Source organism: Oncorhynchus tshawytscha, linkage group LG10 (assembly GCF_018296145.1).
Source record: "Oncorhynchus tshawytscha isolate Ot180627B linkage group LG10, Otsh_v2.0, whole genome shotgun sequence".
Lineage (NCBI taxonomy): Eukaryota > Metazoa > Chordata > Actinopteri > Salmoniformes > Salmonidae > Oncorhynchus > Oncorhynchus tshawytscha.
The window spans coordinates 7,918,597-7,930,875 of NC_056438.1; the positions used below are offsets into that span (position 1 = coordinate 7,918,597).

At 46.6% G+C, this 12,279-nt stretch overlaps 2 protein-coding genes and 1 long non-coding RNA gene across 3 annotated transcripts in view; 1 reads left to right on the forward strand and 2 right to left on the reverse strand.

The window, feature by feature from the left end:
• Positions 1-12,279, forward strand: part of LOC112259691 (gastrula zinc finger protein XlCGF57.1) — a 1,127,091-nt gene that overhangs the window by 586,586 nt on the left and 528,226 nt on the right. The gene's annotated exons all lie outside the window — the stretch shown is intronic.
• LOC112228139 lies at positions 2,198-8,315 on the reverse strand. The gene is made up of 3 exons (XR_002949992.2): positions 8,079-8,315; positions 2,500-2,655; positions 2,198-2,395 (listed from the first exon to the last, which is right to left on the reverse strand). It is a non-coding gene; the product is annotated as an uncharacterized LOC112228139 (long non-coding RNA).
• The window catches only part of LOC121847549 (transmembrane protein 151B-like), an 83,382-nt gene continuing 81,630 nt past the window's right edge, over positions 10,528-12,279 (reverse strand). Inside the window, exon 7 of the mRNA XM_042329290.1 lies at positions 10,528-10,841. Within this exon, the coding sequence (XP_042185224.1) occupies positions 10,528-10,841 (314 nt within the window). The remainder of the gene's footprint in view (positions 10,842-12,279) is intronic.

The window sequence follows — 12,279 nt, forward strand, 5'->3', positions numbered from 1 at the left end:
CTTCTTTAATCAGAACAACAGTTATCAGCTGTGCTAACATAATTGCAAAAGGGTTTTCTAATGATCAATTAGCCTTTTTAAAATGATAAACTTGGATTAGCTAACACAACGTGTCAATGGAACATAGGAGTGGTGGTTGCTGATAATGGGCCTCTGTACACCTATGTAGATATTCCATTAAAAAAATCTCATTTCCAGCTACAACAGTAATTTACAACGTCTACACTGTATTTCTGATAAATTTGATGTTATTTTAATGGAGAGAAGAAAAAAAACAAGGATGTTTCTAAGAGACCGCAAACTTTTGAACGGGTCTGTCTGTCATGACAACTGGTTACCAAGCAACAAATCTATTGGTTAGGGATGTTAGATGTGTGTGTGTGTGTATATATATATATATATACACACACACACACATGTGGTATGTGTATATATATGTGGTATGTGGACACCTCTTCAAATTAGTGGATTTGGCTATTACAGCCACATCCGTTGCTGCCAGGTGTATAAAATTGAGCACACAGCCATGCAATCTCCATAGACAAACATTGACATTAGAATGGCCTTTAATGAAAATCTCGGTGACTTTCAATGTGTCACCGTCATAGGATGCCACCTTTCCAACAAGTCAGTTTGTCAAATTTCTGCCCTGTTATTGTGAAGTAGAAAGGCCACACAAGCTCACAGAACGGGACAGCTGAGTGCAGAGGCGCGTAAACATCGTCTGGCGGCTGCTGAAGGGAGGGCGGCTCACAGTAATGGAGTCAATGGAATGGGATCAACCACATCTTGTGTTTGATACCAGTCCATTTACTCCATTCCAGACATTATGAGCCGTCCTCCACTGGTTGCAACACTCACTACCCGGTTCCAAACCTCCTCTGGAAGCAATGTCTGCAGGTGAACTGATCGTCGGGGAGCTTCATGAAATGGGTTTCCGTCACCGAGCAGCCGCACGCACACAAGCCTAAGATCAACATGCTCAATGCCTCAGCATCAGCTGGAGTGATGTAAAGCTCGCCGCCATTGGACTCTGGAGTGGTGGAAAGGCGTTCTCTGGAGAACACTACCTCATGAATCATGCTTCACCATCTGGCAGTCTAACCAATGAATCTGTTGTTTTTTTTTGCGGATGCCAGGAGAACGCTACATGCCCCATTGCATAGTGCCAACTGTAAAGTTTGGTGGAGGAGGAATAATGGTCTGGGCCTTTTTTCATGGTTCGGGCTAGAGCCCTTAGTCCCAGTGAAGGGAAATCTTCACGCTACAGCATACAGTGACAGTCTAGAAAATGATGTACTTCCAAATTTATGGCAACAGTTTGGGGAAGGTCCTCTCCTGTTTCCGCATGACAATTCTATGGTGCACAAAACGAGGTCCGTACAGAAATGGTTTGTCGAATGTTGTGAAAGAACTTGACTGGCCGGCACAGAGCCCTGACCTCAACCCCATCGAACACCTCTGGGATGAATTGGAACGCCAACTGCGAGCCAGGCCTAAACGCCAAACATCAGTGCCAAGGGGGGACCAACTACATATTAATGCCCATGATTTTGGAATCAGATGTTCGACGAGCAGGTGTCCACATACTTTTGGTCATGTAGTGTAGCCTGATGGTTAGGGATGATAAATAGGGTTAGAGAACAAGAGACAAGCGTACGATGTTAAAATAATTATTTATTTAACTGTAAAGTCTGCCAGACTTATTCCCAAGTGTGTGTTCACCCCGGGACTCCATCAAGCCTTGGTACCCAGCTGTTCTTCTTTCTCCTCCTCTTTCTCCTCTCTCTCCTTCTCTCTCCTGGTTCCACCCCCTTTTCCTCCCTCTCTACCTCTTTCTCCTCTCTCTCTCTACCTCTTTCTCCTCTCTCTCTACCTCTTTCTCCTCTCTCTCTCTACCTCTCTCCTCCTCTCTCTCTCTACCTCTCTCCTCTCTCTCTCTACCTCTTTCTCCTCTCTCTCCTTCTCTCTCCTGGTTCCACCCCCTTTTCATCTCTCTCTACCTCTTTCTCCTCTCCTCCTCTCTCTCTACCTCTTTCTCCTCTCTCTCTCTACCTCTTTCTCCTCTCTCTCTCTACCTCTTTCTCCTCTCTCTCTACCTCTTTCTCCTCTCTCTACCTCTTTCTCCTCTCTCTCTCTACCTCTTTCTCCTCTCTCTCTCTACCTCTTTCTCCTCTCTCCTTCTCTCTTCTCTCTCCCTCCTGGTTCCTCCCCTCTCTCCTCTCTTCTCTCTCCCTCCTGGTTCCTCCCCTCTCTTCTCTTCCTTCTCTTCCATTTAAAGTGTCCTGCTGAGTTTGCGGTGCATCCTATCACTGGCCTCCATCTGAGCTTTGGTATCCAGCAGTTCTTCCAGCTGCCTTCTCATCCGGGCCATATCCAGCTGGGTGGCTTGACACTGTTAAATCAATCAATCAATCAATAAACTAAGCAATCAATCATCTATCAGTCAATCTTTCTACAATATATAAATATCTATCCATCCACAAATCGACACCTCACCTGTTCTCTCAAGCACGCCGACTCCTCCCGCAGTGCGGCGGCGGCCACAGCTAGCTGCTCACTGCGCTCCCGACACTGGGACTGCATCTTAACTGCGTCTGTTAAGAGGGACTCGACGCTCACTGCTACAGAGTCACACTGGTCCTTAGACATGGTCTGAAGAGAGACGGAGAGATGTGAAGAGAGAGAAGGAGGGGAGGCATTTAGAGACTGGTCCTTAGACATGGTCTGAAGAGAGACGGAGAGATGTGAAGAGAGAGAAGGAGGGGAGGCATTTAGAGACTGGTCCTTAGACATGGTCTGAAGAGAGACGGAGAGAGAGGAGGGGAGGCATTTAGAGACTGGTCCTTAGACATGGTCTGAAGAGAGACGGAGAGAGAGGAGGGGAGGCATTTAGAGACTGGTCCTTAGACATGGTCTGAAGAGAGACGGAGAGAGAGGGGGAGGCATTTAGAGACTCGTCCTTAGACATGGTCTGAAGAGAGACGGAGAGATGTGAAGAGAGAGAAGGAGGGGAGGCATTTAGAGACTGGTCCTTAGACATGGTCTGAAGAGAGACGGAGAGAGAGGAGGGGAGGCATTTAGAGACTGGTCCTTAGACATGGTCTGAAGAGAGACGGAGAGAGAGGAGGGGAGGCATTTAGAGACTGGTCCTTAGACATGGTCTGAAGAGAGACGGAGAGAGAGGAGGGGAGGCATTTAGAGACTGGTCCTTAGACATGGTCTGAAGAGAGACGGAGAGATGTGAAGAGAGAGAAGGAGGGGAGGCATTTAGAGACTGGTCCTTAGACATGGTCTGAAGAGAGACGGAGAGATGTGAAGAGAGAGAAGGAGGGGAGGCATTTAGAGACTGGTCCTTAGACATGGTCTGAAGAGAGACGGAGAGATGTGAAGAGAGAGAAGGAGGGGAGGCATTTAGAGACTGGTCCTTAGACATGGTCTGAAGAGAGACGGAGAGATGTGAAGAGAGAGAAGGAGGGGAGGCATTTAGAGACTGGTCCTTAGACATGGTGGTGATGGTGAGGAGTGGTCTATATAGGTGGAGAGAGAGAAGGAGTAGAGGCATTTAGAGACTGGTCCTTAGACATGGTCTGAAGAGAGACGGAGAGATGTGAAGAGAGAGAAGGAGGGGAGGCATTTAGAGACTGGTCCTTAGACATGGTCTGAAGAGAGATGGAGAGATGTGAAGAGAGAGAAGGAGGGGAGGCATTTAGAGACTGGTCCTTAGACATGGTGGTGATGGTGAGGAGTGGTCTATATAGGTGGAGAGAGAGAAGGAGTAGAGGCATTTAGAGACTGGTCCTTAGACATGGTCTGAAGAGAGACGGAGGGATGTGGAGAGAGAGAGGAGGGGAGGCATTTAGAGACTGGTCCTTTGACATGGTCTGAAGAGAGACAGAGGGATGTGGAGAGAGAAGGAGGGGAGGCATTTAGAGACTGGTCCTTTGACATGGTCTGAAGAGAGACGGAGGGATGTGGAGAGAGAGAGGAGGGGAGGCATTTAGAGACTGGTCCTTTGACATGGTCTGAAGAGAGACAGAGGGATGTGGAGAGAGAAGGAGGGGAGGCATTTAGAGACTGGTCCTTTGACATGGTCTGAAGAGAGACAGAGGGATGTGGAGAGAGAGGAGGGGAGGCATTTAGAGACTGGTCCTTTGACATGGTCTGAAGAGAGACGGAGAGAGAGGAGGGGAGGCATTTAGAGACTGGTCCTTTGACATGGTCTGAAGAGAGACGGAGGGATGTGAAGAGAGAAGGAGGGGAGGCATTTAGAGACTGGTCCTTTGACATGGTCTGAAGAGAGAGAGAGGAGGGGAGGCATTTAGAGACTGGTCCTTTGACATGGTCTGAAGAGAGACGGAGGGATGTGAAGAGAGAGAGAGGAGGGGAGGCATTTAGAGACTGGTCCTTTGACATGGTCTGAAGAGAGACGGAGGGATGTGAAGAGAGAGAGGAGGGGAGGCATTTAGAGACTGGTCCTTTGACATGGTCTGAAGAGAGACAGAGGGATGTGGAGAGAGAGGAGGGGAGGCATTTAGAGACTGGTCCTTTGACATGGTCTGAAGAGAGACGGAGGGATGTGAAGAGAGAGAGAGGAGGGGAGGCATTTAGAGACTGGTCTTTGACTTGGTGATGGTGGTGGTGGTGGTGGATGGTCTATACAGGTTGAGAGAGAGAGAGAAAGTCCCCAAATAGGATAAAAGAAAGTACAGCAGTTGCAGCTCGACATGTCCGTCTGTGTAACTCTCCTCTCTAAACACGACACACAGTGGAAACCAGATTCACAAAACACTTCTTATGCAAAAAAATTAAGAAAGTTCCTATTTTAAGAAGCATGTGCAATTCCTCAACATCTTAAGATATCATTTTCTTAGAAACTCTCACATATCTTCTTAGGTGCTAGGCAACCGATCCTTTCTTTTCTGCTAGGCAACCGATCTAGCTAGCTATGTAAAGTGGGGCAAAAACGTATTTAGTCAGCCACCAATTGTGCAAGTTCTCCCACTTAAAAAGACGAGAGAGGCCTGTAATTTTCATCATAGGTACACTTCAACTATGACAGACAAAATGAGAAAAAAAATCCAGAAAATCACATTGTAGGATTATTAATGAATTTATTTGCAAATTATGGTGGAAAATAAGTATTTGGTCAATAACAAAAGTTTATCTCAATACTTTGTTATATACCCTTTGTTGGCAATGACAGAGGTCAAACGTTTTCTGTAAGTCTTCACAAGGTTTTCACACACTGTTGCTGTTTGTCCCATTCCTCCATGCAGATCTCCTCTAGAGCAGTGATGTTTTGGGGCTGTTGCTGGGCAACACGGACTTTCAACTCCCTCCAAAGATTTTCTATGGGGTTGAGATCTGGAGACTGGCTAGGCCCCTCCAGGACCTTGAAATGCTTCTTACGAAGCCACTCCTTCGTTGCCCGGGCGGTGTGTTTGGGATCATTGTCATGCTGAAAGTCCCGGCCACGTTTCATCTTCAATGCCCTTGCTTATGGTAGGCTTTGTTACTTTGGTCCCAGCTCTCTGCAGGTCATTCACTAGGTCCCCCCGTGTGGTTCTGGGATTTTTGCTCACCGTTCTTGTGATCATTTTGACCCCACGGGGTGAGATCTTGCGTGGAGCCCCAGATCAAGGGAGATTATCAGTGGTCTTGTATGTCTTCCATTTCCTAATAATTGCTCCCACAGTTGATTTCTTCAAACCAAGCTGCTTACCTATTGCAGATTCAGTCTTCCCAGCCTGGTGCAGGTCTACAATTTTGTTTCTGCTGTCCTTGGACAGCTCTTTGGTCTTGGCCATGGTGGTTTTGAGTGTGACTGTTTGAGGTTGTGGACAGGTGTCTTTTATACTGATAACAAGTTCAAACAGGTGCCATTAATACAGGTAACGAGTGGAGGACAGAGGAGCCTCTTAAAGAAGAAGTTACAGGTCTGTGAGAGCCAGAAATCTTGCTTGTTTGTAGGTGACCAAATACTTATTTTCCACCATAATTTGCAAATAAATTCATTAAAAATCCTACAATGTGAATTTTTTCATTTTGTCTGTCATAGGTGAAGTGTACCTATGATGAAAATTACAGGCCTCTCTCATCTTTTTAAGTGGGAGAACTTGCACAATTGGTGGCTGACTAAATGCTTTTTTGCCCCACTGTAGCTAGCAATGGCAATCACGTTAGCATATTTATTACCGAGATTACTGTTCTAAAACATGTTGTTGGGTGTAAAACAATCAATACTGAAACTTTCAGATTAAGTTTGTGTGAATTAAATATGACGCGATCAAACAACTTTATTTTCAAGAATCACATTTGTTCTTACTTTATAATTGTTTATGTTTCTCCTTAAGCAAAAAGTTAAGAACTTTTCCAAAAACTTTATGAAGGATATCAACTTTCTGTATAGATCTATAGTTAAATTGGGGGGTCTATAGTTAAATTGGGGGGGATCTATAGTTAAATTGGGGGGATCTATAGTTAAATTGGGGGATCTATAGTTAAATTGGGGGGATCTATAGTTAAATTGGGGGATCTATAGTTAAATTGGGGGGGTCTATAGTTAAATTGGAGGTGGGATCTATAGTTAAATTGGGGGGATCTATAGTTAAATTGGGGGTCTATAGTTAAATTGCGGGGGATCTATAGTTAAATTGGGGGGATCTATAGTTAAATTGGGGGGGATCTATAGTTAAATTGGGGGGATCTATAGTTAAATTGGGGGGTCTATAGTTAAATTGGGGGGGGATCTATAGTTAAATGGGGGATCTATAGTTAAATTGGGGGGATCTATAGTTAAATTGGGGGATCTATAGTTAAATTGGGGGGATCTATAGTTAAATTGGAGGGGGATCTATAGTTAAATTGGGGGGATCTATAGTTAAATTGGGGGGGGATCTATAGTTAAATTGGAGGGGGATCTATAGTTAAATTGGGGGAATCTATAGTTAAATTGGAGGGGGTCTATAGTTAAATTGGGGAGGATCTATAGTTAAATTGGGGGGTCTATAGTTAAATTGGAGGGGGAATCTATAGTTAAATTGGGGGAATCTATAGTTAAATTGGGGGTCTATAGTTAAATTGGGGGGATCTATAGTTAAATTGGGGGGTCTATAGTTAAATTGGGGGGGATCTATAGTTAAATTGGGGGAATGGCAGCTAAGACATGTTGTTCTTAAGAAGGTTTTGTGAATCTGGGTCCTGGACTCCATACGTCCAGAGCTTAGCCTGGAATCTGAAGCTTACAGGGGCTTGTCTCTCACCAGCAAGCCCCTGGCATTACAACTAGGTGCAGGCCTGACCGGCCCCATAGTGTGTGGGTGTGTGTCCCACATTTAAAGAGCTTTAAACACAAACACATATGTGAGCTGAGGGATGACACCTATCTAGGGCTCACAGCATGGAATCGGCAGTGTGTGTGTGTGTGTGTGTGTGTGCCTGCCTGCGTGTGAGTATGGTGACGCAGACAGAGACAACCAGGTCACACCCTATAACCTGTGTACAAACAAGATCACCGTCTGGACCAACCCTAGCAGAGTGTTTTATAGAGCTGGGACATCTTCTAGAATGTAGAATAGTGTTCCAATTCTAGATGTTCAGTCACATGACATTATTTGTTAATAGTGGCGTTACCATGGCTGCCATAGAATGGTGTAGGGTCATGTAAATGACACATAATGCAGAAACCTCATTGGTCCAACTCTCCGTCAGTAGCTAGGTGAACATAGATGCTGTAGTTGGGGGAGAGCATCAATCAAACACGGAATATTAAATACTTCAGATAGACCTGACTGAATGATCCATGAGGCTAGAAGTGGCCTGAAAGAGGCTTACTCCTGGCTTATCTAGCCTAACCCTTCATCCCCCCCGCCTCTCTCTCTCTCCCTTTTTTTGTGTGGCTTTGACACATAAGTCAAATGTACAACAAAGGCAAAAGACATGTAAAATAAAGGTAATTTTAAAAGTCAAGTCAATAGCAGGATTCACACTATAGGCCTTTTGTATTCATTGATTAGTTCCGTTGTCATAGCAGTTAACAAGACTTGTCTGCAATATTTGACGACATTAAAGCTTACCAAAGACGACAGGTGCCTTTTCAATATGGAGGACCTTGTTCAGGTAGATCCTCAGCTTGTTTTATTCTCCTGTTTTCTGTACGTCCGACTCAACACCGTCTCGCTCTCTCTCTCTCCTTCAAAGATCTGTCTCGCTTCCTTCTCTTCCCGTCTTCCTCTCCCTTGGAACATGCCCGATACTCGACCGCACGTTAATCCCACGAGAGAGAGAGAGAGGGGGGGAGAGAGAGAGAGAAGAGAGAGAGAGAGAGAGAGAGAGAGAGGGGAGAGAAGAGAGAGAGAGAAGAGAGAGAGGGGAGAGAAGAGAGAGAGAGAAGAGAGAGAGGGGAGAGAAGAGAGAGAGAGAAGAGAGAGAGGGGGAGAGAAGAGAGAGGGGGAGAAGAGAGAGAGAGAAGAGAGAGAGAGGGGGGAGAAGAGGGAAGAGAGAGAGAGAGGGGGGAGAAGAGAGAGAGAGAGAGAGAGAGATAAGCTCCTCTACAATCCATTTAAATCTCTAGGAGACACGATATAAGTAAACAAACAGGTCCAATCCAGGTTATTATGTTTACAGCAAATCAGGCCCCCTGCTGTTGCTTCCTTTTACAGCTAGAGGGCGCCAGTCACAGCACACAAAAATACGTATTAAAAAGATATTTAGACGGTAGGATACTCTCGCGCTTCCTCAGTGGAAAGATGCTATCGAGGAGGCGAGGACAATCTTCTGTTCTCCTACGAGGCAATTGACACTCTCCTCAACCACTCGACGACCCATCGAAGAAGTCACACTGACTGACACACTGACTGACACACTGACTGACACTGACTGACACATTGACTGACACACTGACTGACACACTGACTGACACACTGACTGACACACTGACTGACACACTGACTGACACATTGACTGACACACTGACTGACACACTGACTGACACATTGACTGACACACTGACTGACACACTGACTGACACATTGACTGACACACTGACTGACACACTGACTGACACACTGACTGACACACTGACTGACACACTGACTGTGTCCAAATCGACCACAATAGCAACATCGGAGAGCGAGAGAGAAGGGGAGAACTAGAAAAAGAGAGGGGGGAGATTGTGGGAGAGACAGAGAAGGGGGGGTAGAGAGAGACACACAGAGACAGAGACACACAGAGACAGAGACAGAGAGAGACAGAGAAGGGGGTAGAGAGAGACACACAGAGACAGAGACAGAGAGAGACAGAGAAGGGGGGTAGAGAGAGACACACAGAGACAGAGACACACAGAGACAGAGACACACAGAGACAGAGAAGGGGGTAGAGAGAGACACACAGAGACAGAGACACACAGAGACAGAGAAGGGGGGTAGAGAGAGACACACAGAGACAGAGACACACAGAGACAGAGAAGGGGGTAGAGAGAGACACACAGAGACAGAGACACACAGAGACAGAGAAGGGGGTAGAGAGAGACACACAGAGACAGAGACACACAGAGACAGAGAAGGGGGTAGAGAGAGACACACAGAGACAGAGACACACAGAGACAGAGAAGGGGGTAGAGAGAGACACACAGAGACAGAGACACACAGAGACAGAGAAGGGGGTAGAGAGAGACACACAGAGACAGAGACACACAGAGACAGAGAAGGGGGGTAGAGAGAGACACACAGAGACAGAGACACACAGAGACAGAGAAGGGGGGTAGAGAGAGACACACAGAGACAGAGACACACAGAGACAGAGAAGGGGGGTAGAGAGAGACACACAGAGACAGAGACACACAGAGGACAGACTAGGGTCCCCCAGCCACATTATATTTCACACGGGCACAAATTACCTGAGGGCCCAGCAGGAAAGGGTATCCACAGCACTCAAGGGAGTGATTTGAAAAAGCTTCTCAAATCAAATTGTATTGGTCACATACACATGGTTAGCAGATGTTAATGGTCACATGGTTAGCAGATGTTAATGCGAGTGTAGCGAAATGCTTGTGCTTCTAGTTCCGACAATGCAGTAATATCCAACGAGTAATCTAACCTCAGGACTACCTGGCATGATGACTCCTTGCTGTCCCCAGTCCACCTGGCCGTGCTGCTGATAGTAAAAGCTTTGTGTTCCATCGTGTCTAGTGTTATTTTTGTGTGGTTTAGGCCCCGACCATCACAGTAGATGTGAGCAGAGCATGTTGAGCATCTGATACATACCTCTTAGCTCCCAGGATGGGGCTTGGGTAGGTGTAACAGTGAGGGTTGGGCCTGTTGCTCTGCTCACAGCCTGGGCAGATGTCCTGCTGTCAGGTTGAGGTCCTTGCCGCTGGGGCGGGGGGGCATGGGGTGGGCAGAAGGGGCATATGTCTGATATGGGGGGGCCTATATAGGGTGCGGGATGCTTGGGGTGGTCTCAGCTGGTTTGGGGGTGGCTGGTGATGCTGTGGTCTGGGTGTAGGTCCTCTTGGCGTGGGTTCTCTCAGTGCAGGTCCTTCAGGTCTGGGCGGGTGTCTCTCTGGTCCGGGAGGGTGTCTCTCTGGTCCGGGAGGGTGTCTCTCTGGTCCGGGAGGGTGTCTCTCTGGTCCGGGAGGGTGTCTCTCTGGTCCGGGAGGGTGTCTCTCTGGTCCGGGAGGAAGTCTCTCTGGTCCGGGAGGGTGTCTCTCTGGTCCGGGAGGAAGTCTCTCTGGTCCGGGAGGGTGTCTCTCTGGTCCGGGAGGGTGTCTCTCTGGTCCGGGAGGGTGTCTCTCTGGTCCGGGAGGGTGTCTCTCTGGTCCGGGAGGAAGTCTCTCTGGTCTGATTTCCAGGCCCATTGCTAGAGATCTTAAAGAACAGCTGGTAGATAAACTCAAAGACAAACGTTTTGCCTTACAGCTCGATGAAGCAACAGACCGCAACAAAGACGGTTTGTTTATCTCTTATGTACGTTTTGACATGAAACTCCCTGTATGAGGATCTACTGGTTTGTAAATATGTCAGAGACAGAGCCAGAGCTGAAGAGCTATTCAGAATGCTGGACTGCTTCCTGACTGAGAATGGGCTAAAGTGGGAGAACTGCATTGGTGTTTGAGGTGATGGTGCACAGACCATGGCAGGGATGAGAAAAGGACTTTGGGCACTCATCAAGAAGGCCTCACCTAATGCTGAGTGGACACACTGTGTTATACACAGAGAAGCACTGGCATCAAGGCACCTTTCCTCTGAATGAAGTGAGGTTATGACTGACATTGTAGGTGTAGTCAATTTTATAAAGACCAGACCACTAAAACAAGAGTCTTCTCTGCTATCTGTGAGGAGATGGGAGTTGAACATCAAGCTGTGCTGTTTCACAGTGAAGCAAGGTGGCTGTCACGAGGAAAAGTCTTGTCCCGAGTTTTTGAGCTCTGAGAGCAGATAAGAATGTTTTCGGAGCAGGAGCACAAGTATGAACTCGCAGAAACATTTTGTGATGAGAACTTCCTGATAAAACTGGCCTACCTGAGTGACATATTTGGAAAGCTAAATGAACTAAATCTACAGCTTCAAGGGAAAGATAAACACCTCCCTCAGGTCACAGACTAGATCAGCTCTTTCACTCCAAAGCTTGCTATGTGGGGCGGCCAACTTGGTGAAGGAAATACTGATTAATTCGAGAACCTGCATGAATTTGTTGACACTACTGACTATGATGCCACCTCAGTGATTCCATATATTAAGGAGCATATTTCATCACTGATGGGATTCTTTAAAAAGTACTTCCCTGAAAACAGTACCCAATATGACTGGGTGAGAGATCCTTTCAATGCACCAGCTCCAACTGGTTTCAGCTCTGCAGAGGAGGACCAGTTCATTGATATGACGTCTGACTCCACATTGAGACCGAGGTTCACATCACAGATACTGAGTGTAGAGAGGGCAGTATCCACTCTTAGGGCAGAGGGCCATGGGCATTCTTCTTCCTTTTGCAACATCTTATCTTTGTGAGACTGGCTTCTCTGCTGTTGCTGCACTGAAGACTAAGTACAGGTCCCAGCTAAACATTGAGCAGGAGCTGAGAGTTGCACTATCATGCTTCAAACCCCGCTTCGGAAAGCTGTGCTCTGCAAAACGTGCTCATTGTAGCCATTAATCCTCAATTCCTCATTTTGATTTTAAAAAATCAGCACAAATTGTTTTATTCATTTTTGTTTTATAGGTCAAAGTGTTCCATATATTGCGCTCCTGAGTTAATGTTGCTGATCAATTTGAATGTATT